The sequence below is a fragment of the Galleria mellonella genome, unplaced genomic scaffold (genome assembly GCF_026898425.1).
Source record: "Galleria mellonella isolate WM207_F2 unplaced genomic scaffold, CSIRO_AGI_GalMel_v1 utg139, whole genome shotgun sequence".
NCBI lineage: Eukaryota > Metazoa > Arthropoda > Insecta > Lepidoptera > Pyralidae > Galleria > Galleria mellonella.
Genome location: NW_026441995.1, coordinates 5,267,378 through 5,294,074, shown reverse-complemented (window position 1 = coordinate 5,294,074; position 26,697 = coordinate 5,267,378). Strand labels below are relative to the sequence as shown.

Below are 26,697 nucleotides of genomic sequence, written 5' to 3'. Positions count from 1 at the left end.
CTCAAATGGAGTTTAAGAATGAGAGAGAAGAGAGTTTAAGTTTATAGGGAAAATCCATGCTATCAGTATACTATAAATAGATATATATTATTTCAATATCCCAAATAGGTGTTTAAATTTTGTTACGATATTTAAGTTACCGACTTTAAGGGTCGTAATATCAATTACCTACCGTTTAAGTTCACTCAAACCACGAAAAAACTTTTTCAATGTCAAACTTCGACCGTTTAGGTGATCTTTTTTATGTTTCGCCATACTGTTGAAATTGTTTACTCTTTGGTGATAAAGAATTTAAAAATTTAGACATCTTAACATTGGTTGACTGTCATTTTTGGTATTTTTTCATATTTTGATTTTTGAATAAATTATATAAAGTTATTAAGTATTAATTTATTTATTCTTTATTGTACACAAAACATTACAAACATATATATTAAATATAGATGTACAACAGGCGAGCTTAACTTTGTAAGAGTTCTCCTCCAGCAAACCCTGAGTGGAAAGAAGCAGAAGTGGAAGATTGCTCTCAGCAATAAGACCGCCTTACTGTACTTATACAATTGTATCGTTATGTTTGTAAATTGTCTTGTTTATTTCCTATATTGTATAATGCAAATAAAGTATACTCATTCATTCATTCATTCATTCATTCATTACATTAGATACATATATTCCTGTAATCTACGGATATTACTTCGTTTCAATTTTATAGCAATTCCAAATCTATGTATACTGAAATTTTTTATTATATTATAAATATTAAAGTGAGTTTGTTTGTTTGGTATCTCTTGTCGCATAATGGCCTAACCAATTACCATGAAATTTGGTATACAATTACTAAATGGGATGGAGAATGGCATAGGTTATTTTATATCCTGGTCAGTGAATACATTTCGATCACGCAGACGCAGACCTGAGTACAGTTGTTATATTCTTTTTATATCACTGAGGTAGCAAACAAGCATACGACCCACCTGATGGAAAGTAGTAACCGTTGCCTATAGACATGAGCAGTACCATGAACATAACAGAGTATACTGTTTCGCCCATAATACCCCCCATGCGTTGCTATTCCTGAGGACTCAGGTGTTATTTCTCCGTACCCAGTAAATTCACGCTATATCCCACTCTTCACACCGAAACACAGCCATGCAAACACAACTGCTTCACGGTTGAAACACGAATGGGACAGAGGTGCCCAAGCAATCAACTTTTGTACAAAGTCTCCCTCTAGCGTGTGTTGCTGACTCGGAAGAAACAAGGATTGTATCTTACAAATGTGACTCATTTTATATTTAGATAATTATTACAATTTCTTCCTATAGATACGAGTACATATACAACGGGGTTTACAAATGATCGGCTCTCGACAGCAAACAACATAATATTTTATTGAAATCACTTAGCCATTAGCCATTTCTATGTTATTAATGGTTACACTGCCAATAACTGATCTGTTTTGTTTTCTAACTTACTCCTTCTTTGTTATTATTTTATTCTATATTTAGTACTATTAATCCCGATAGAATAGTAATGACTTAATTAATGTCGGCCTCTACAAATAGTTAAGCTAAGAAAAATTATACTATTTAAGTTTTTTTTTTATGGGTGAAAATGGTATGGTTAATGGGATATGCTGACGGAGCACCAGTGAAGGGTGATAAATGAGAATGAAAACAGGCCAGTTAGCCTATCATGACGAATTTATCAGGAATTAACCATGATAGTTTCCAGGGGGTACCGCAAGGAGGTCGACCTGGTTGGGTATATTGTTAGCAATGGGATTCTCAGTCTCCATTACTAACAATCTCTTTCCCCCCCAAACTATATAAGTATTACTAAAGCCAAATTGAGAAAAATATACTACAGGATGAAATCAAAATCATTAGTGTTTTTTATTTCTAATTAAATTAATGGTATTAAAAAAAAATCCCCGAGTAAACATGGGTCGAAAAAAAAAAACTAAAAATTTTAGATTTTTTATACTAACTTAACAATTGAGCATGCCGTGTTAGTGTGGGTAAATCAAAATTTGTTATTATTTCATTCTATATTTAGTACTATTAATCCCGATAGAATAGTGACGACTTATATAATGTCGGCCTATACAAATAGCTAGCAAAGAAGTGTTATAAAATTGAAATTCATGCTGGATTATTTATTATATTATTACATATATAATACAACTTCAAACTTATATACCTTAATATCATCGGAATATTTTAATGACATTTCCTCATTGTGAAACTAGTTCGAGATTAAGTGTCGTTACCTCGCTAACTTTATTTGTAATACTCCAAAGTCTTTCATTTCATTCTGTCGTAATTTAATCAAACTATATTACAATATATATGCCTAATATATGTATATATATATATATCCTACATATTACTGGCGGATGCCTGTTATATAATTTACGTAGATTATGACTGCTAATTGTTCTATGGTATTTCAGCGATGTGACAAATTACATTTAAATCTATTCAATCGTTCAGACATGACTGAATAATAAACACTTTAAGATCAAAACATTGTATAATCTACATAAGATTATCATTTATAATATTAGTGATAGCGTATATATAAACAAAATATAGATAGATAATTTTATTTGCATTATTTATAGCACACAAATTACAACATACATACACAAAAAAATCGAGATAACAAAAAAAATACACAAAACCAAATGCAACTTTCATTTGTGAGTGTGCTATAGCTGGTTTAAAAGATGGTTTATTAATCACTTTTACTGTAGTTATGTAAAGGTAAGAGTACATGATGTAAAAATACTAACTATATTATATTAAGGTAGCGCATGTTATATTGAACTCGAAGTATACATCATCATACAGTAACATAGTATTTATTTGTCAAATTTCAAGAATATTTCAAGCATTTTTTAATATTCCCGGTTGGTGATTATTTCATTATTACAGCATTTTTTTAACTAATCAATCAAAAATGTTTAAAATTTACAATTATTTTTGAAAAATGAACGGTTAATTTTGACATTATCGAGGTGATTATTTAAGAATAATCATGACAATTTGAATGGCATTTCATGTTCAGTTTGTAATAGGATTATAACGGGGTCTTGAGGAATTTTATAACACGAATACTATAATAGTTAGCTTGGAAAATCTGTACTTAACATCGAATTATATATAATGGAAAAGGCGTAACATAACACGCAACTTGAACTATTCCACACCACAAAAATATATATCTTTATGTACATGAATTAAATAGGCACAATTCCAGTCGTTACATAACACAGTTTTATCTTTAAATTTAACTTAAATGCGTGCTTGGTAAAAAAGAATGATGATATCCCTGCATTTGGACACACTTCAGTAGATAAGGGGAAAATAAAATTAAAATATGCTACGATTTAAAATACTCGATTGCAGATATATGGTGTAAGACAGGTACAGGTTTTTTACTGTAAATAATCAATACAAAATGCAATAAATAAGCACAAAAAATATACAATTTTTAATGGCTTCCTGAAGAAAGAGATTCTTAATTAGTGAGATTATGATTTTAAGCCAATTTTAAACTGATTTTCAGTATTATTTTTTAGTCGAGATAAACCCTCTTTAGAATAAAAAAAACTTTTTTAAAAGCAATTTTTGTTCGCAAACATACGTAAAATACGTTCTAAATTCAAATATATAAAATCTATGTACGAATATTTACGAAAAATGTCGTCATTTATCGATATTCATGGTTTAAGTCGCTGTTTTTGCAGAATAAAGTGTACTTGTTTAAACTTAATTCGGTTTGTCCTTCGGAATTTCTTAACCTTAAACATTTCGAGTGGGGTCTATTTTTCTTTTTTTATTTTATTCCAATAAATAGATATAAGTACTTATCGGTGTTACGTTCATAATACATCTACAAAAATATACGTGTAGATGAAAATGACACTTCACATCAAAGTATTTCGAATTTAATTCCGGGCCATTGTTTTTATTCTTCCTTGCCAATGGGCGGAAAATCAAAAGATTTACTATCCGAATATATCCGTTATCGTCCATTGTTTTCGCGATCCTGTTTCGTGGTCTCAAAAGGGAGCTAAGTAGTGAAGAATAAAAGAAGTTGCTTGACTGTTTTCCTTGTTTACGTTTTGGTTCGCATTCGCACGCTTTGCGCAAATTCACTGAGATACGACTAATCCTCGAAACGTTATTTACTTGGCTACTTATGTTGTCCTATATCTAAAGCTAGTTCCAGTGTTTCTTATCTTTCTAATTATTTTTCTAGGTTTATATCTTAACGATAAATAAGATTTTTATTTTATAAAATGCGGTATTTTAAAAATAAATACAATATTATTATATTATCAATGATTGTTGACACAAATTTATTTGATACTAGCTTTTACCCTTGACTTCGTCTGCGTGACCAGGATATGTTCTTGGCCGTGATAAATATAGCCTTCTCCATTCTACATTGTACGTGTATTCCAAATTTCATTATGACACTATGCAGTTAAGGCACTGTAAAGTGACAAACACTCTTTCAATGCTAAATTTGTTTATTTATTTCATATTACTTTCTTGCAATATACAATTATCTCTGTTCAAATATTTTTCACTTCCGCGCGGTCCTTCTTGGAAATTATCGTACCAGATGAAATCACCACGATGATGGATTAACCGATCTGCCTTTTCATTCCTCACTGGTGCTCCGTTGGCATATATCGTTAGCGCAGGCGGGGTTAACATTTTATTATTATCTATTAAAGTTGCTAAGATTGTATATTACATGGAATCGAATCGATAGTAGAAAGCTGTAACTGCATTTAGAATCTTCCAAAACTACTCTGACCTAATCCCTTTCTTTCTCTCTGATTTCTCCCTTATTACTAAGTATTTTTGATTTAACAATTCGTCTCCATCTATTACGTCGCTTACCCGCACTCACAGCCTAATAGAAATTATTTTGTAGAGGTTCCCTTTATTATTCGAGCAGTCCATCTTGTCAACAAGTCTCCTTAAGCTCTTTTATATCTTCGATGTTACAAAAAATAATCAGTTTTTCTAGAGTTTCATCTCATCTCCCCTGTGAGTACAATGAAAGAAAGATATGGTTTAATTTTTTGCCTTTCAGTCTCTGTCTTAGTTTAATTTTTTCGTTTTATATTTCGTTCCGTACGAAAGAATATTTTTGACCAACTTTAAAAAAGGAATTTTTATATTCGGTCACAGTTACTTTTTTATGCTTGTTATCTCAGAACCGATTCGGAAAATTATTTATATATTTTTATTTAAAAGTTTTAAATTTATTGTACAGAATTAATTGACTTCGATTTAGTGGGTTGACTTTTAAATAAAAATAATAGGTTCATGGTTGTGATTAAGCTTTATTAAGTTTTTAGCGTTTTTTTGTGGAGCAAAATGTACTTATAAATAATAAACAAAAAATTAAAATAATGCTTATACTTGTTGTATCTTAATTTTTATAAAAGTAGTACAACTAACTAAAGTTTCTCTTTAATTAAAAATTTCTTCTTCAACCTTTTACAAATAATTTGAAATTAAATCACTACTTAAAAAGTAAATAGTTCGATTCAGCTTTTTGGAACTTTTAATTTAACTTGTAAAGTCTTTAAATAGTCACCGTTTTTGAAACACATCGTTAGGAATGGCAATAAAGTTATTGTCTGTTATTATCAACATATCATTAGTAAGAAATCAGTATCATTACACTCTTGCACTGAATTCTAGTTTAATATTTAGTACAATGTAGTCAATAATAACAAAATACCTCAAATACAATAATAGTCCTGAACCTAATTTTTATAAAAAAAATAAAGGCAATATTTTTTTTCTTTTACAGGTACAAACAGCGTTACAAGAGTCATAACAATCAATGATACGAAACAATAATTTTGATCAGTGTTCAGTTTCTAATTTCAAAATTATGCTTCGTTTCTCGCCATCTAAGTATAGTGGACTGAGTTTCGTATGAGAGAAAACGTGTTGTGCCAACATGGCGCGGACAGCAGGCCTGCTCTTCGTGCTATGCGTGGCAATGTTCCCGTTACACCGAGCTGATAATCTTGGTAAGTTTACGTTCAGATTATCCCTACGCTATACGTATTATTTATAATTTCAGTATGTATACGTTGGCTCAATATATGCCAATGTATCAACCGTTAACTATCCACTGCTGAATAAGAGGGGTTTTTTTCCAGTGGCTGCCACGCTTGACAAGCGGGTTGCCAATGGCAGTTCGGCTTTTGATGATATTTTAAGAGGGACGCTGCTGTCTATCCCTCAGTCATAAAATTCCTTATTTGCCTCTTACGACACCCACGGGAAAGGAAGGGGTGGCCTATTCTATGCCGGAATCTACACGACACATTGGTCCAATATATACTCACAATAACCGCATCGTACATAATCGACATTAACCATGCCTAGTCCAGATATCTTCGGAATTTGAATTTGTTCATGGTTCTGTTCATGTCCATAGGCAACAGTTATAGCTGTAACCGTGAGTTGTTCAGCTTCATCAGGTAGGCCGTTAACTTATTTGTAATAATTCTACGTAGATAACAAAACTTAACTAAAAGCATACAATACAAAAGACATACTCCTATAACAAATTAGGTAAATTCAGATAGGCACAATCTATACAGATACAAAGTAAAATAATCCTAATATTTTATCTCTTAGAATACCTTCATAAGATCTTCTAGGCAATAATAAATTTCCCTAAGTAATGAAAACTAATAAACGAATAAATAAACTATAGATATAAAGAGAATGAAAGATATATTTATTATATCTTTCATTATCTTTTCATCTATAGTTTGTAATATTATTAAGTTTAAATATAAGCAATTAAATTAGTTTAATATTAAATAAAGTATAATAAAACTAAAATATTTTTATCATCCATTTCTAAAGGTAGTGAGTGTACTCACTTCAATATTTTCAAACGTCTCGCTTCTAAATTCAAAATTCAATGCATGTTATGAGAAATGAAAGGATGCTGCAGTTGTAAAATAAGATTATACGAATGTTTTAATTAAAATCCAGGTTCGACATTTATGTTAATATTAAAACGTGTGCAAAACAGTATTTAGTATTGCACTGCAGAATATTATTATGCTTGCTATTTCATTATGAATGTACCTACTAAATAAATCCTTTACAAACTATTGCAAAAGCAAAACACGTACAGTTTTAGTTGGAATACACTCTTGTCTATGAATTTTCCGATTAATTTGATAATATATTAGTTTGGATTTTACATTCACTTGAGATTAAAATAATGTTTATTTATAATATTTGGTAATGAACAAATGTTTATATAGGTATTAAATATTTTATATAATGCAAGTTTACGGCCCTCCTAATAAAAAAATTGAAGATTATGCCCCTCAAAAAAAAAAATATTCAATTGTGATAAAACCGGTTATGTTGATCTAATAACTAAACTACTGAACTGATTTGGGTGAAATTTCTATTGGATCAATCTGTAAGCAAATCTTTTTAGATAAAAAAGAATTTTCCAAATCGGTTTAGAAGATATAAGGTAAGATAGAAGGAAGGAGGGGAAGAGGGAGACCGACATTACATTAGGCAGATCAAAGTTGGTGTCGTGTCGTATGAAGAGGTGAAGAGACTCGCTGAAAATCGTAGTGAGTGGCAAGAGCTCCACCGACAAGAGCGCAGCTCTTAAATAGGATAGATAGATAGGTTTAGAACTGACGTAGCTATGAGGTAAGAAACATAAAAAAAAATACAACCGAATTGAGAATTTCCTTCCTTTGAAGTCGGTCAAAAATGGTAACCGTCACAAACCATCACTGTCACTCATGGTACATTTTCTACATTGCTATTCCTGAAGACTAATTATGGTACAGATATTTACTGAAATGCTTTCAAATTAAAACACTACCATTCAAATCTAGGTTAGAAATTTTAAGCCCAAGTTCTAATTATCTTCACAAATATCACATTTATAATATTAATAGAAATAGAATTATTATTGTAACATAATAACATATTAGCTACATATATAATACAATTATTTCATACCTATTCGTGTTTCAACCGTGAAGCAGTTGTGTTTGCATGGCTGTGTTTCGGTTTGAGGATGGAATATAGCAGTGAATTTACTGGGTACAGAGGAATAACACCTGAGTCCTCAGGAATGGCAACGCATGGGGGGTATCATGGGCGAGACAGTATACTCTGTTATGTCCATGGTACTGCTCATGTCTATAGGCGACGGTTACCACTTTCCATCAGGTGGGCCGTTAGTTTGTTTGGCATTCTAAGTTATATGAAAAAAACCAATTTGAAAGAAAAACTGCTTAGAAAAAAGCAACTTCAAAATAATTCTTTATTTACCAATATTTAAAAATAAACACATAGGTTTCCATCATCTACGCTAAAGGTTTTTTTAAAACAGCGTCTCACAAATTTAGGTGTAAAAGGGTTGTCCCGCCTGTACCTTTTTTTAGGCTATTGTTACTTTTTTCAGTCCCGTTATTAAATATTATTATTATTTATGAACTAGGTGTATACTGCGGCGTCGCCCGCATGGAACTCGTTATCTTCCATCTCGTGGAAGTTTCGAGAAATATTTTGTCTTTATACTTTATCTATATTACTGAAGATAAAGCGTTTTGTGCTGTTCGTTGAAAAAGAGATTAGGTTGAATAATTTGTGGGAGTTAAGAAGTAATGAAAGAAACCGCATAAAGAATTTATAGAGGTATATTTGATAAGAAACATATAGAATTCCCGTGTGGTCCCGTATTGGAATAGGCCACCCCTTTCTTTCCTGTGAGTGTCATAAGAGGCGACTAAGAGAAGGCGAAGGATGAGCAGCAGCATTGCTCTTAAAATATCTTCAAAGCTTAACTGCGGTTGCCAATCTGCCTGCCAAGCACGGCAACTATCGATAAAACTGCTCAAGGGCTTGTGTTCAACAGTGGACAGTTAAGTTTGATGTGATGATACAGAAATAGGGAAATGAATAGAAAAATCGAAAATTGACGGATGTAAGGAAGAACGATAATTAAAAATAACAGAAAGCGAAATATATAAAAAAAGATTTATGTCAACAAATAAGTATTACAGAATAATAAGATTTGGATTTTAAGCGGCTTCTGAAAGCAGAAGATTCTTAATTTATTGTAGTATACATATATATTGCATTTTTTTTGTAGCTATATTATGGGATTTCATCGCCAATTCGGAACAGAAATTATTTTTTTTAAATAGAAAGGAGATAGTTCTTCTATATTTGTTTCGTATTGATATTTTGAAAACAGAATCTGTAGATTTTTTTGCGAAAAAAAATTAGTAAAAATGTTTACTTGGCATTACACCATTCCGCGTTCTGAATTCCAATATTTTTAATGTAATGTATGTCAAAATTGAATTCACTTTGTTGTGACTTTGCTAGCTGCGTAGAAAGAGTGTATTCATAATTTGTGTCTAGCTGTGATTATTTTAACGTCTTGAATTGAAGCCTTAATTAATGCAAATGAGAATTCGCAGAGATATAGTTTATGGCCTATATATAAACATGGCATGTCATTAAATCATTAATAAGGGTGGAAGTAATGTGACGTTATCAATTACTTCACTTCTATTAAATGTGTCGCGTATAGGTAAACAAAGGGGTTAATTCTGCTGCTCTAATGATTCTGTTTGATTAAAACTAAAATTTCAATTTGATATTACAGTAAAATTATTATTTACGTATGAGTGTAAATAAGATTTTTAATCGAATCAAAAGTGCTTGGCGTTTAGTTCTTGTTGGTGTGTAACATAATATTTGTATATATTTGTTATATGTCTTTTTCTCAATGTCCTCTACCCAAAGGTTGTCTGGAAGAGATTGCTTAGCGATAAGGCCGCCTTTTGTATCACTTCTCATTAATATTTACTGTATTTGTTATTTCTCTTTTTACTTGGTGCAATAAAGTGTAAATAAATAAAATAAATAAATAAAATATATTTACTTTTTTTTCCTCATTTCACAGAAATCTCCTCTGAAATGAGGAAAAAGACTCAAGCTGCGGAATGAGCTCTCTACCGAGGTTTTCCCTAGAGTTTACAATACGAGGTCCTTCAAAAAGAGCGTACGAGTATTAAGGTTTCTTCTGAGTCGACGATTTAATACGTGATATCCTTGGTAGTACAGGCATTCAGCCATTCATTGCCTATAATAACCGTTTACTTTTGAAAGCTTATTTGCTACATTTTTGTTTTTTCAACCGACTTTATACAGAAGGTTCTCAATTCGATTGTTGTTATTTTATATTTGTTACCTCATAACTCCGTCAGTGCTAAACCGATTTGATTCAACTCAACCAACTCATTGAGCACGTCCAAATGGCTATAGATTCCCTGCTTGAGCAGATTCCTTCCGCTGAAGTCGTGATTGTTGGCGACTTTAATGCCCACCATGCCGAATGGCTTGGTTCGCGTACAACCGACTATGCGGGAAGATCTGTTCATGACTTTGCTTTGGCTTATGGTCTGACACAGCTTGTTTCCTCGCCTACGCGAATCCCTGATGTGTTGGACCATTCACCTTCACTGCTGGATCTTCTGCTGACCACCCACCCAGACAACTATGTGATCTCCGTCGAAGCCCCGCTTGGATCGTCGGATCACTGTTTGGTGCGGAGCGAAGTGCCTCTTACGAGTCCGACTCCACCTCGTTCTACGGGTAGACGTCGCATTTGGCACTACAGGTCGGCAGATTGGGATGAGATGCGGATTTTTTTTGCATCTTACCCATGGAGGCAGGTTTGCTTCACACTGGATGATCCCGACGCCATTGCCGATTCCATTGCTGATGTGGTGCTTCAGGGAATGGAATTATTTATTCCTAACTCTGTGGTGCCCGTCGGCGGGAAATCCCAGCCCTGGTATGGAGCCTCCTGTAGAACAGCATCTCGTCTGAAACAGGAGTGCTTCCTAACCTGGGCTAAAGGTGTGGCGTCGCGAGATCCTAACACCAGTGCTCTTAAAAAGAAGTATAACTCTGCCTCTAGGTCTTTCAAAAGAGTTATAGCCACAGCGAAGTCAGAGCATATTAGTAGAATTGGCAAGAGATTGGCTAGTTTGCCCTCTGGGACTCGAGCTTTCTGGTCTCTTGCCAAAGCTGCACAAGGGAATTTCTGTAAGTCATCTTTTCCACCTTTGCGCAGGGAGGATGACTCGTTGGCCCAGAACGCTAAAGAAAAGGCCGATCTTCTTGGATCCATCTTTGCGTCAAACTCGACATTGGATGACGGGGAGAAACCACCACCGACCATCACGTGTTGTAGGAGCTCTATGCCTGACATTAAATTCACGCATAGCTCAGTGCGTAGAGCACTTTTCTCCCTCGAAATCCATAAGTCGAGTGGGCCTGATGGTATTCCTCCAATTGTGCTTAGGACGTGCGCACCAGAGTTGGCTCCGGTTCTTACGCGTCTTTTTCGGCTTAGCTACTCATCGGGCATAGTCCCAAAGTTTTGGAAGACTGCTCTGGTGCATCCGATCCCTAAAAAGGGAGATCGCTCAGATCCAGCTAACTATAGGCCCATAGCTATCACTTCCTTATTCTCGAAGGTTATGGAATCCATCATTAACCGTCAACTGCTCCGGTACCTAGAAGAGCACCAGCTGATCTGTGATCGCCAGTACGGCTTTCGACAGGGACGTTCGGCCGGTGATCTTTTAGCTTACTTAACACACCGATGGGCAGTGGCAATCGAGAGTAAGGGAGAGGCCTTAGCAGTTAGTCTGGATATTGCGAAGGCCTTTGATCGGGTGTGGCATAGAGCGCTGCTTTCAAAGCTACCTTCATTTGGGTTGCCTGCGAGACTGTGCATTTGGGTCACCAGTTTTCTCAAGGAACGTAGCATTAAGGTCGTAGTCGACGGTGCATGCTCTGATTTAAAACCTTTGAATGCTGGTGTCCCGCAAGGCTGTGTACTATCTCCGACTCTGTTTCTTCTGCATATCAATGATATGTTACAGATAAGTAATATTCATTGCTATGCGGACGACAGTACAGGAGATACATTATATACCGGTCATGCAAAGATCTCGCGGGCACATACCGATGAGTGCCGGAATAGACTTGTGTCTGAAATCGAAACTTCACTCCATCAAGTTTCGATCTGGGGTGAACAAAATCTTGTTCAATTTAACCCCAAAAAGACACAAGTCTGCGCGTTTACCGCAAAAAAGACGCCGTTTGTCGTATCTCCTCACTTTCAGGGCACTTCCCTTGATAAAAAGTCAAGTCTAGGAATTCTGGGCGTTGATATATCTTGCGACGTCCAGTTTTGCGGTCATCTGGAGGAGAAGGCTAAGATAGCTTCCAAAAAGTTAGGAGTGCTCAATAGGGTGAGACGATATTTCATGCCAGAACACCGCCTGAAATTATATAAAGCCCAAGTCAGGCCGCATATGGAATACTGTTCTCACCTGTGGGCAGGAGCGCCACAGTACCAACTCCTTCCGTTAGACCGCATTCAAAGTCGGGCGGCTCGAATTATCGATAGTCAACGCCTTACTGTCCGGCTTGACCCATTGAAACTGCGCAGAGATGTTGCATCTCTGTGCATCTTCTACCGAATTTATCATGGGGAGTGTTCTGAGGAATTGTTCGGATTGATACCTGCTGCTGATTTTCACCACCGTACAACCCGCCACAAACTAAAGTTTCATCCCAATCATCTGGACGAGTGGCGGTCTTCCACCGTGCGTTTTTCAAGGCACTTTCTTCCACGCACAACCATTCTTTGGAATCAACTTCCAGCAGCAGTATTTCCGAACCGATACGACAACATAACCTTCAAGAAAAGAGTATATTCCTTTTTAAAAGGCCGGCAGCACACCTGCAATGCCGCTGGTGTTGTGGGTGATCATGGGCGGCGGTAGTCACTTACCATCAGGTGAGCCGCATGCTCGTTTGCCCCCTGTGTTATAAAAAAAAAAAAATTATTTCTAACATTAATTGGTTATAGTAACCGTTTAATTTTAAAAGTTTATTTGTTACATTTTTGTTTTTCAATCGATTTCAAAAAGAAAGAGGGTCTCAATTCAGTTGTTTTTTATGTTTGTTATCTCCATCAGTTCTAAATCAACTTTGAATTTTATTTTTATCTGTAAGTATATCCTATAATTACAGATTAGTCCTAGAGAAATATTATCAAAATCGGTTAGGTAGTTTAGTTTTTAAGTCAAAATAATTGCTTTTGTTACAATTAAAGTCGGACTTTTTGTGGAATGCGATTTTTAATTATTAAAAAATATCTTAAATTATTAATTTCAGAGATAAATTTCAGCACGAATAGGTAATGGAACTTTTGGTCTATGAAACTGAGCATAGATACGTAATACTTAATGACGTTTTCGCATATCCAAAGGTTGATCTTAAATCACAATCTATGCAGATATTACAGCAAAGCTGAATTCTCATTATCTTGCTGAAAAGTAACGTTTCATTACACACAAGTCTTGTGTTTCGTGACAGCTATGTGATATAGATATCTCTGACGTAGTTATGATTATATTAATAAGTCGGATTATAGCCTCCGACGCTGTAAGCCGGCGTAATTGTTATGTTAGGAGTTAGGTCTACTAATAATGATCCAGTTGATCCTTTGAGAGTAAAAGCGTTTTCAGATAAAATATAAAGTTTTCAAATATCGTACATGCTCGTGTACTTTTTAAGATGGCTTTTGCTTGTTTATATAGGTATATTGCTGTCCACTGTTAGACATAGGCCTCTTCGTATTGAGGGATTTTGCCAGTAATTGTCACGCTTGGCAGGCGGGTTGGCAACCACAGTTAGCCTTTGTGGTATTTTAAAAGGGACGCTGCTGTCTATCTCTCGACCATTAAGTTCTTTTAGTTGCCTCCTACGACACCCACGGGAAAACAAGGGTGATCCATTCTATGTTGGGACCAGATAGCGTTTATAAGTAAACATATAGTACGTTTGTCTTATATAGGTATATTGTACATTATGTAATCACATATTTCTATTAATAATATTCATATATATATTGATGGGGTACACGCCGCGGTATCAGACAGCCCAAAAATCTCCGAAATAAAATACCGCATACGAAAGAGTAACGTAAAAAAATTAAAAATGTAAATTAAATTAAATGTAAAATAATGTAAAAAAATCTATTACAGTACCGAATATTTTAAATCTATAATGCTAGAACCTGACTTCTATGGAATTACATTATAGCGTGTTTTAGAACACAGCGCCATCTAGTATCAACGTTAGAATTAAATCAAAATAACAGTTATTATATCTTCGGACAAATCATTAAGTAGACCTAACTAAACCCTTTGTCAAGTACAAATAACAAATATATATAAAAGTGTATAAACAATCAATTTATAAATAGTGGCGCTCTCAACATATATTAACAAAACATAATTCTCTTTATTCCGCATTAATTAAACGTATATAAATTATTATATCAGCCTTCAAGTGTCCACCACTGAATATAGGCTTCCCACATAAGGGGGGTTTTCCCAATAGTTACCACACTTTGAAGGCGGGTTGGTAACCTCAGTTAGGTTTAAGTGATATTTTGAGAGGGATGAGCCATCTTTCGACTATGAAGTTCCCTTCGTTGCATCTTACGACAGGAATAGATGGGGTGGCATGTATGTAAATATTATATAAAATATGTAATTAATTACAAAACCTAGCCTTATTGCTGGAAGCAATCGCTTACAGATGACCTAACATAAATTAATAGGTAAGTTCATATATATAAGAATATTATACATATAATTGTCAATAAGAGCAAATCAAGTGGAATGGATCCTCTATATGTATCTAATCTTAATTAATATTAATTAGGAAGTCGTCTAGTATCGAGTTTACGCGTGCAATATATAGATACAGCGTTTGTGTTACTAACATACAGAAAATTACAGATAGCATTTCCCACAGGGTTTCTCAATATATGAGAGACAAATTTTTTCGTGAAATCGGATACCTTTTATTTTTTTTCGATTTGATCTTATTAGCTTATATAAATTTAAAAAGATTTTAAAGATTATCATATATAACAAAGAGCAGATATACCCATTTAGAATATTTTTATTTATGGCAAAGTTCTCTTTCATCATTCTTTGGATCTACAAAGATTTTCCATGTAATTGGGATTTTAGTACAAGATGCTAAAATAAGAAAATTTTATCTAATAATTTTACTATTTCAGCATCTTAACAACCGTTAACTGTCTATTGTTGAACATACGTCTCCCCTATAAGGGTTTTTATTAATGGATGAAAATGGAATGGTAACTTCTCTGGTATACACTGGCGAAGCACCAGTGAGGGATGAAATTAACCACGATGGTTTCCAAAGGAAAACGGGTGGAGGTCGATATGGGTATATTGCTAGCAATGGGACTAGTAATCCGCATTACTAACAATCCCCCCTCCTCCCTATAAGGGTTTTTTTCCAGAAGTTGCTACCTGTCAATCGTAGTACTTGTCAGGTAGTTTGGCAACTATATTTAGACTTTGGTGATATTTAAAGAGGAACGCTATTTCAGCATAAACAACTCTTATTATTCGTCACATTTAATCCAATTTACATTATTCAATTTCTAATTAATCTTGGGTTCTTATCTCTAACAATTGAGATTTATTTAATTCTTTCCTATATTTGAGTATCAGTGGCAGGCGAACTCTGTCTCTTTCTTCTTTTAACAAGTTTAATACTGTTTCACTACTTCAACATCGTCAACCATATTGATTTGTGAAATACAGTGTGAACCTATACTAAAGCAGCTTGTATTATTTCTTGTAAATATTAACAGAAATGTTGTGAAATGAACATAAGTTGTTTATTCCACAACATTGCGTTCATCAAGCAAGTGAAGTTCTAGAGCTTCAAACTGTGTACATTGTTTGATTGGTTTACCGGTAAGGGTGAAATGTCAAAGGATCACGATGGTGTTCGGCAGCATTCATACTGTGTAAGGATCACGATGGTGTTCATATATTCCACCAATGATAATGACAAAATATTTGGTCCAGATTGACATTTGCATATATAACCCCTTTGGGAGATTTTACCAATAGTAGCAAATATTGGTAGGTGAGTTAACAACCGCAGTTTAGGCTTCGGTGATATTTTAAGAGAGACACTGCTGCCCATTCCTCGACCACATGTCTTTGCGTTCTTTATTATTATTATGTTATAATTTAATACTTATAAAACAATTGCAATGTATAAAGATGAAGAGAACTGTTATTAAATATGTTGGTACAATAAAATTATGATAGAACTATGGAAACAGTCATAGGATATAGACGGTATAATGTACATATATAATAATAGCAGGCCAATATTATTCTTGCATAGAAGGAGACTTTTACCCAGCACTGGGATATCAACATGTTCTTATGGTCATACATATAGCGCCTGTAACCTGCTCACTATTAAAAGGCCAAAGATAAAATAATGGATTCCAGAAACAGCTGGCGTACAAATGTGTATTCTGCTTAACGGCAACCAAAGTCGACAATCAATTGGCCGGAGAATTAAAGGCCCTATTTCAGGAGAACACACATTTGCACTCCCCGAGTAAGTTACAAGGGATCCCCAAAACACCGCACTATCGACCATTGAGTGGTTTGTGGGAATCTTGTACGTACGTGACATGAAGACAAGAGAGCACTTATAATAATACAAGCGTATGATAAAACTGATTTTGGAGTTAGGATTAGTAACAAGGATATAATATTTTAATGACCGTTTCGATTGATATCGTAGTCATTTGTATTTGTTATAGTTAATCTTAGAATACAAATATAATAAAATTATATGTAGACAATATTTGTTCATAAATAAAATTTAAAAATATATAATATAAAAGAGGTCTTGATAAAGGCGATAGAAGTCAAAACAATATTTTTTAGATATGTTGTCTATTTATATGTTTGTTCCGGCATCACACAAATACTAACTACTACATCAAATTGAATGCATTTTCCATAATTTGATCCTGAAGGAATAACTTAAACTTTGGTGCATGTTTTATCTCGATACGCCGTACAAGTAGTCCACTTCACTGGTTTACTGACTTTTAAAACCACATGTTACAATAGAAACCGGAAACAAGCTAATCTATATAAATAAAAATAAATCGTTAAACGTGTTTCTAAATATTCTTTTTTTTTTTAAATATTCGATATAATAGTAAAAATTACTCAGAAGAATGTAAAAATTGCATTTTTTCATTCTTATATAATATAAACTGTTGCTGGTTGAAGTATACGGACTGCCATAGTCCAAAAGCTTTTAACTAAACGACATCTGTCGGGTCAGCTAGTATTAAAAAATAAAAAAGAAGTATCACTTATTAGAATGTTTGTAAACATGATTGGATATTTTCGATTTATCAAAAAATATGTTTAAGTACTTGTAAGAGTGGCAACTACTAGCAAATATATAGAGAGAGCTCTATGTTCAACAGCGGAGAGTTAACGGCTGATATCATTATCATTTGTAAGTCGTTTACTGATAGTATAAAAGCTCTGTTTAGGTTAGGACTAGACGAGGCATTGGAGTATCATCGTCATTGGCGCTGCTAAACATCTACTGCTGAATATAGGTCTTCTTCTTAAACTACCATAAGCAATTATTCTGAATCAACTGTATACACTGACTCCATGCAATGTACTTAAAGTTGATTATCAAATAGGGAGTCGTTTTGTGCATTTACCAATACGAGATTGGCTCGAGAACTTTTCTTCTCCATTGGTTGTCAATTCTTTGAGCTATATGGCTGGTTCATTGCAACCTCAGCTTGATTAGCGCTTTATGTTAGCCAAACCCAGAGCTATATATTACTGATCAAGATATAATAATATAATAATTTCATCGTTATACTGTTATGAAAGGCAATGTATAACTCGAGATAGGTATTCATTATACATTTTATAGGTGATTGTAATAATATTAGTAGGTATCTTATTATCGTTACTTTCTTTTATTATTCCGGTAGCATTTTTATTTTATTTTTGTATTATTATTCAAGTTATTTTTGTATGTATACATTGTGCCTTTATATAAAATATATGCCTTTTAAACTAACTCCAAATGTAATAGGTGGCTGTCCACCTAAACCCGTGTCAGATAGATTATACGATTATTTTGTAGGTTGACAGTAAGGGTACCTGTGCCAAAATATGATGATACTAGTAAAACTATAAATAATGGACATATACTTATTTTATTAATATAATAAAATTGTGAATATACGATGTATGTAAATGGGAAATTAATATGAAGATCTTAAGAAGAGCATTAGAAACTTAAATAATCATTTCTAGTAATTGAGTACAAAAAGGATTATCAAAATCAGTTCAGAACTAGAAAGGACATAGCTCAGCAAAGTTGCTTAAGCTACTTTTTTATTTTAATAGGGAGTCATAATTTCTTTCCCATATTTCAGGGTAACGAACCACTAAAAAGCATCGTGACTTTTAATTATTTTAACCGTCACCATGCAATTTGCGTTCACTTCGTACTAAATAGAAGATCATGGTGACCATCAAAATATAACGCCTTCTAACGTTCGTGACTGTACGCCCCACTAAACATATTTCTCAGTGGCTCTATTCAGCGATTATGTCGCGGTGCTATTTATGACCTATTTATAAGGTAGGAGCAGGAAGCAAATGATTGAGTTCACAGATTTCTGACACGCTAAAGGCACTAAGAATGATGGACGGTGAATGATTTATATAGAATTATATTGTACGATTTTCATTTGGCGTTAGGTTGAGTAATGTAGTGAAAGGAAATGTTTTTGTTATATTGTTATATAATAATGAGAACGGTGATTTATATTTTAACAAGGATTAATTTGACAATAATATTTTCCACAGTTCTAATTGCGTGAATTAGGATAAAATGTATTTTTATATCAGCCGTTCGCTGTTAAACATAGCTTTCCCCATACGAGGGATTTTGCTAGTAATTGCCAAGCTTAAATGGCAGGTTGATAACAGCAGTTTGGCTTTTGGTGATGTTTTGACTCTGCTTTTTTTTATACAACTTAGAATGACAAACAAGCTGACGGCCCACCTGATGGAAAGTGGTAACCGTTGCCTATAGATATGAGTAGTACCATGGACATAATAGAGTATACTGTTTGCCCATGATACTCCCCATGCGTTGCCATTCCTGAGGACTCAGATGTTATTCCTCTGTACCCTGTAAATTCACGCCATATCCCACCCTTCAAATCGAAACACAGCCATGCAAATACAACTGCTTCATGGTAGAAACACGAATGGGATAGAGGTACCCAAGCAATCGACTTTTGTACAAAGTCTCAACCCTCAACCTTAATCTTCCTTAGTTGCCTCTTTACGACATCCACGGGGAAGGAAGGGGTGGCATATTCTATGCCGTGACCTACACGGTTATAGGAATTAATTGAAATTAGCTTTGAACACATAATATAAAAATACGTATCTAAATATTAAAATATCCAAAAATCTTATAAATATGAATTACTATTTTTCTGTTTGTTAGGTATAGGTACTTGGTTTGAAATTTGAGCACTATAAAATAGTTGTTACAGTACTGAATATAGCATCAATTTTAACAATCATAAGTAACCCGCCCCGTCTTCGTACGATTTGTTAAAATGCAGCCTATATTATATGCTGACAGTGCATCTTTCTTTAAATGAAATAAATTCTAAAATCGCTTAATAAAATCAGTTATGCAATACAAACAAAAAATCAAAACTTTTCTTTTTATTATATTTTATTTCACCTCAAGGTAAATATTTCGCTTTAAATTTTATAAGAAATATTAAATAAACTACTGAACCTATGAAAAATTATATTTTCTTTCAAAGGGATATGCGCCTAAAAACGGATGCTGGGTAGGATATTAAGCGGCGCGCCAACAAAAAAGCCGGGCCCATTGAGATGTATGAGTCATCAAAGTATTTATTTTGTACCCATTTCAGCCTGTCAAATACACGACTAATCGTATCTTTATATAATAATGTTAGTGTGTATTTATATATTAATACGTATCAGTTACTTTTATTGAAAACACTTAAGGCGTATACGCATTGCAGATTTTCACCGAACGGGTTTTTTGTACAATTCTGTATACATGGGAACTGAACGAAATTTTACGCATTTCAGAGAAATCTCTAGATAGCTGTGTAGTCTCAGTATAAAATAGGCTACCTCTTCCTTTTCTGTGGGAGAGGCAATTAAGGCCACTTAATGGTCAAAGGATAGCCAGCTGCGTCCTTCTTAAAACATCACTAAAGGCTAGAAAAGTGGCAAAACCCCCCAATAAGAGGAGACCTATGTTTGGCAGTAAATAGAAATGGCTGATCCTCATCATCAATCATTTTTCTCTGCTCAATATGCAGAAAAATATCCGAACGTTATTTTTCTATGGCATCAGTTTACTTCAGATCCACAATCAGGATTTATGTACCTTTCGTACCCAAACGCTTATTTTCGGAATGGATTGCTGCAACTATTATAAACATTAATTATTTTATTGTACATAGAATATTATTATATTATTAACTTTTCTGTTATTTTTTTTTTGTTTGGAAACACATCTTAAATTATTAAATGCGAAAAAAACAGAGAAATAGATACTTAATCATGACTAAGATACACGTCACCTAATTGCGATAAATGAATAACAAAGAACGTTAGTAAGACGATATAGAATTCTAGATTCTATTTATTAAGCATGAAATTTAAGAAGAGAATTTTTAAAATTCTTCCATGAACGTAAGACAAGCATACTACTAAAATTGTATATGTTGTGAAAAGGTACTAGCAACAAGTCGAAATTGTTAGATCTAAAAACATGAAAATTTTCATAGAACAAGATTTCACTCAGGATATTAGATCCTGAGTGAAATCTTTCTCTTTTTATTTTTATGATGTTACTAAAGGAAACAAAGCACAATACATTAGTGAAAAAGAAGGAAAACCCGAAAAATTCGATATATCATAAGGTAAAAGCAAGCTTATATCATTTACTTATGGGGTGCCTAGCTGATGTTAATGGGATGTTAAGGAAAGGTTACAATTGGCTAAGGGATCCAAAATCGTATTTATACATATATTTACTTTTATTTGCTCAATATTGAAGAATAAAATTATCATTATCATTTTAACCTGTAGAAATACGTCTCAATACATCTTAACACTTATTTAATAAAAAAAATATTTAAAAAAGTAGAAGTAGGTATTATAGTCAAATTTAAATACCGATCCATGCCAACTAAATATGTATATTGTTTTTTGAAAATTCAATATATTATAAACAAATCTAGATAACTGTCTATTCGAGAAGTATTTATGCATTTTGCCATAAATTCTTTGCTGCATTTCTGATAATAAATATCTCAGTGTCTCATTCAGGATGCAAGTTGCCCGCGATTCTTCCTTTCGCTTCTGATAAACTGTTTTATTTTTAAAATGAATGTAAAAATGCAGAACAATTGTAGAAATTGAAATTAGTTCATTCCTGTAGAAATTTATTTTATTGTATCATAGATTGATTTACATAGATATCGCAACTGTATGTATTTTGCGTATCCTAAATAAGGTTTAATTTTGAGTTGGAATCTATACTATGTAAAATTTTATTTAGAGAATTAAAAAATAGCACACTCGTGAATAACCGTCCTATAATTAAGACCTAAACTATTGGGGTAGTTTCAAAGATATCAACGTGAATAAGCTGATATGTAAAACTGTAAAAGAACATTGCATACCTATATTTTAAGTTGTAATGATTTAGAGTCAGATAGGGTTGCTACTATTAAATGTTTCTATGACGTTATATCAAGTATTATAGTTTACTAGCGACACGTTTAGTTGTCATACAAATAAGGTGTAAGTTTGAGCTAATTTCATCAAGTAAATAAAAATATAAATATAAAAGTAGAAAATAGTGGGAATATTTTTTACTATCTATCTATCTATCCTATTTAAGAGCTGCGCTTTTGTCGGTAGACCTCTTGCCACTCACTACGATTTTCAGCGAGTCTCTTCACCTCTTGATACGACACGACACCAACTCCTTCCTTGATCTGCCCGATGTAACTATGTCTCAGTCTCCCTCTCCCCCTCCTTTCTTCTATCTTACCTTCTATTATAATGTTCATAAGTTCGTCGTGTCGTATCAAGTGACCCAACATTTTTCCCCTTCTGTCCAAATGGAGCACATTTTTACTAAAGCATGTATAATAAAAAATTGCGTAAATAGATAAGAGTTATTAATAATAAATTAATCTATATTTTACATTTATCAGAATCCGTCCATTTTCGCATTGCAGAAGTTCTTTTTTTCTTGCTTAAATCACTGTAGTACGTCACTTTCTGTTAAGCCAACTAACTGTATTTATACAGCAATATAAAATACAATTTTAAGCTATACGTACTTATAATTAATATCATTAGCTAAACAGAAATGCCGAAGTACGGCGTATGATATTATTCTAATATTTGTCTCGTGTGATCTTGAACTATTAATTAATGATAATGCGTTCTCTGTGTAAACCGTGAGAGTAAATGTAGCTAACTGAATTATTCATAACAAGATGTAAAATAATGATATTTAATTAATTATTAATGAGCGTTAAACATAATTGTAAATAAATATACCTATAATAATATTAAAAGCAAAATGTTTACAAAAGAACTTAGGTGTTTATCGCTAACTTTTTATCTTTTATTTTTACGTGAGTTACAGGAAATTACTTCTTAATGGATATCTGTATTATATTCAAACATTAAAGTTTTTAATCCCACTGTGCTTGCCATAAAATATTTTCTAAAATTTCGGGGCCGAGCAAAACACAAATTTGATATTAAAATTACATGATAGATACTGATTAAAAATATTAAAATATCGTTCCTTTGGAATCCTGCGGTAGGATTTATGACGAACAAAATGTTAAGCTCCATTTACTGGGCCGATTTCGGTATGAAAGAAAATATGAAATTGAGTCCGAAAATTCGGAATTTCATTTCATGGTAGACACCCAGCGTTTTAAGACTATGCGATAGTAAATCAGCCAATCTTTTAAACTACCATGTGAAGATTTTAACTTTTGATGAGATGTGCCTCACAGTATATTTTATGAAGTCTATTCATGTTTATGATAGACAAAAATATCTAAAAATTATTATTTTAACATCTATTAGTCTTATTAAGATGCCTTATATTAATTTTCCTTAAATACCTCTAATGTAAAGATTCATGTTACGATTTTATTATATTAGTAAAATTTATGAACATTATTTATTTTAACTATGTATTTAAATTCTTTTACATTTTATATCTTTCTACCCATTACCATCTACTTATGGTAGTTGTATAATTATACAATTAGTACTCTTAAACGTATTGTTTTGTTGTTTAAATCATAACACTTATGTTTTGGCATCATGGTCTAGCAACAAATATACGTTTGTTTTGCCAATTTTTCATCTTGATATATGAGTTGTTAGCCACTTACTTGTAAGTGAAATAGTACAAATTTTTTCTCTGAAAGAGTAAGTTCAGGTTTGAAATTTAAAAGAAAAAATATCACTAAAAGCGATAGAAACACAGTTTCAACAGAAAACTACTTTTGCTAGATGTTTTCTTTTCAAAGCCTTTTGGCTACAATTCAATTCACATTTAACAAACAGGAACAAAATATCAGTTCTTTAAAAATCTTTTTTTCTTTGTTAAAATTCAATATTTAAATTTTAATATAATTAAAATATAATTAGAATTAATATAAAAGTAAATATACAAAAGCATATAAAGAAATAAATAAACATGAATTTACATTATAATTATTTATAATTACAGGCGACGATTACTATCAATAAGATATGCCATCGGCTTGTTTGTCATTCTAAGTATCATAAAAAAAAAAACATTAATTTTACTTTTATTAAACTATGAGTTTCCTAAGTTATACTATAATTTAATAGTTGAGCTATCCAGTGGTAAAATAAGTAAGTAAAGCCGGTATAAATTATTATATTACTTTCCTTGTTACTTTCTTTGTCTGGTGTAGAGTTTCTAGGTCGCCTTCTTTGTACACGAAGGCCCAGACTCTGGCTTACTGTTTGTAATGGAAATTATATTCAAATTTCTATTATAAATTAAACAACATTCTAAACTAGAAATTGAATAGTTAAAGTTAGAGATTGACTTCATGAATAGAGTCACGCGTATTCCTAGCTCAATTCTACAAAATCCTCTTCAAATACCGAAATCTAAATATGCTTAGAGGAATACAAACATGGAGACCTCTTAAAGTCAAATGCTTTACACTGTTTACTTAAAGTATAATATAATGAACGTGTATTTAGTACTAAACATGTCTACAGCTGTACTTTTATGTTTTTCAACGGAACCACTCTAAATCTGTCGTTTGAAATCGTTTGTGTTGACCATAGAGGGATAGCAATAAAAGTCTACAAACACTCGTAATAGATGTTTAAGATTTAGATAACATTATACACATGGGACTGTGTAAGAGATCAGACCGATATACTTTCAATATAGTAGTTTTACAAAGATTGTTACCTACAATTGTATTAGTATACAGTTTTAGTGGGAATGTTAGGACGGAAGAAATATTTACAATAGTATTAAAATATTCATACCTAGTAATGGTGTTATGAAGAAATAAAAATATAGAGAGAGATAACATAAAACATACATACATACACACAAACACACACACACACGCACGCACTCACGCACGCACTCACGCACGCACAAAACAAAACTTATGAAGAAGTATGACAATAAAAATTTTATAACTTGAAATCATCATTATTGTTATATGGTTACCTTTATATTGACATGTAGTAACTAATTTATAATGTTAACTATAATTCATTTGTAATTTTATTTTATAATTTTAATCTTATTGTTATTATTTATTTTATTAATTTCAAAATTATAATGTAAATATTGACTTGCCATTGTGTGACGAAAATTGTTACATTGGTTAATAGGGAAATATGAATATGTTAATTTACTCAGTACTATCTGTATCGCGCAGTTTCACCTGCCTGAATTAATATATAATGTATCCTATGTGCTAAGTTAGGATTTAACCTACCCATGTACCAAATTTGATTCAAATTCGTTTAGTAGTTTTTTTCATGAAAGAGTAACAAACAACCAACCATCCATCCATTGTTACAAACTTTCGCATTTACTATAATATATAATGGGGTCGACTGTGGCGTACCATTTCTCTAATCTCAAAAAAAAATCAAAATGACATCACGGTGAAATCTTTTTTTAAAGTAATTTTCTAATAAATTTAAATCTAATAATATTATTATTAGATTGAAATTTAAATAATTAGTTGCACCGACAAGAGGAAACTCATAAATGAAAAAAAAAAAATAAATATTATTATATTATTAATTTATCATGGTCCATAAACAATAATTTTGAGAAATTATTGAATTAAAATATAAGTTTAATAGATAGCTTAAGAGGCTTTTCCTAGAGACTACAAGACTGGGGTTCTTCAAAAAAGACGTATTAAGGTTTCTTCAGGGTCGACAACGCGCTCGTATCATCCCTGGCGTTACAGGCGTCCATAGACTACAGTAACCCCGTTCACCATCAGACGGGCCGTATGCTTGTTTGCCACCATAGTAGTAAAAAAAGGGCCAAAGCCACCCCAGAATCGACCCCAATATTTACTTAATATTCAAATAGTTTTTGTTATTTTACGATATCTTAAATACGGTATTATCTTTATATTGGATGTATGTATTTTTACACTAATACCTATATAACAACAATAAAAAAAACTCCATGAAATGTAAGTATCTACTTAAATAATGTTTGCTCATATCGAACGCGTCTGCACATCACTACGGCCATACCACTGGATCCAATGTTGCCATAAAAATGTTTTGATGGGACGCACAGTCCGTACATTCCTCGAACATTAACGTCGAGACATCCCTCGTGTTTCTGTCGACTTTTTTTTTCTTCAATCGTAAAACAACTGAGTGATTCCTAGAACATAAATAATTTTGTACTCCACGGGTGACTTCAAAAGAGTATAATTTGTTCGTATTGCTATACATTTTAAGTTATAAGTTTATACCTTTAATATTTTGAATAGATTTATACGTTAAGGCTTTCGTAGTGACGCTGATTGTAAAAGGGAATAAAAGAAAACAACGTGTTCTAAATGTATTTATTTATTATTATTTATTTACAAAAATCGAAATTTGTTTGAAATTTTTGATGTTATCGCATAAGATACACATAAACAGATATGAACAAAGTGACCATCTCCTCTTCAAAATCGATAGTATTTATTTTAAACGAATATTGAAATTACCGTTAAATACATAGTGCCGTGAAGCTCCCAGCATACAATGGGTCATACCTTCTTTTCCCGTGGGTGTTGTAAGAGGCGATTAAAGGAACTTATAGTGGAGGGATGAGCAGCAGCATCTCTTTTAAAAAATTACCAAAAGACAAACCGCAGTTGCCAACCCGCCTGCCAAGCTTGGCAACTACTGGTAAAATCCCCCTTATGGGGGAAGCTATGTTTAGCAGTGGACAGTTAACGTCTGATATAAAAATACATTTTATCCTAATTCATGCAACCAGA

General features: G+C 32.9%; 1 protein-coding gene across 1 annotated transcript in view; it reads left to right on the top strand.

The window, feature by feature from the left end:
• The window catches only part of LOC113509480 (uncharacterized), an 87,023-nt gene that overhangs the window by 8,581 nt on the left and 51,745 nt on the right, over positions 1-26,697 (top strand). The window contains exon 2 of the mRNA XM_052903507.1: positions 5,848-6,073. Within this exon, the coding sequence (XP_052759467.1) occupies positions 6,001-6,073 (73 nt within the window). The 5' untranslated portion in view covers positions 5,848-6,000. The remainder of the gene's footprint in view (positions 1-5,847; positions 6,074-26,697) is intronic.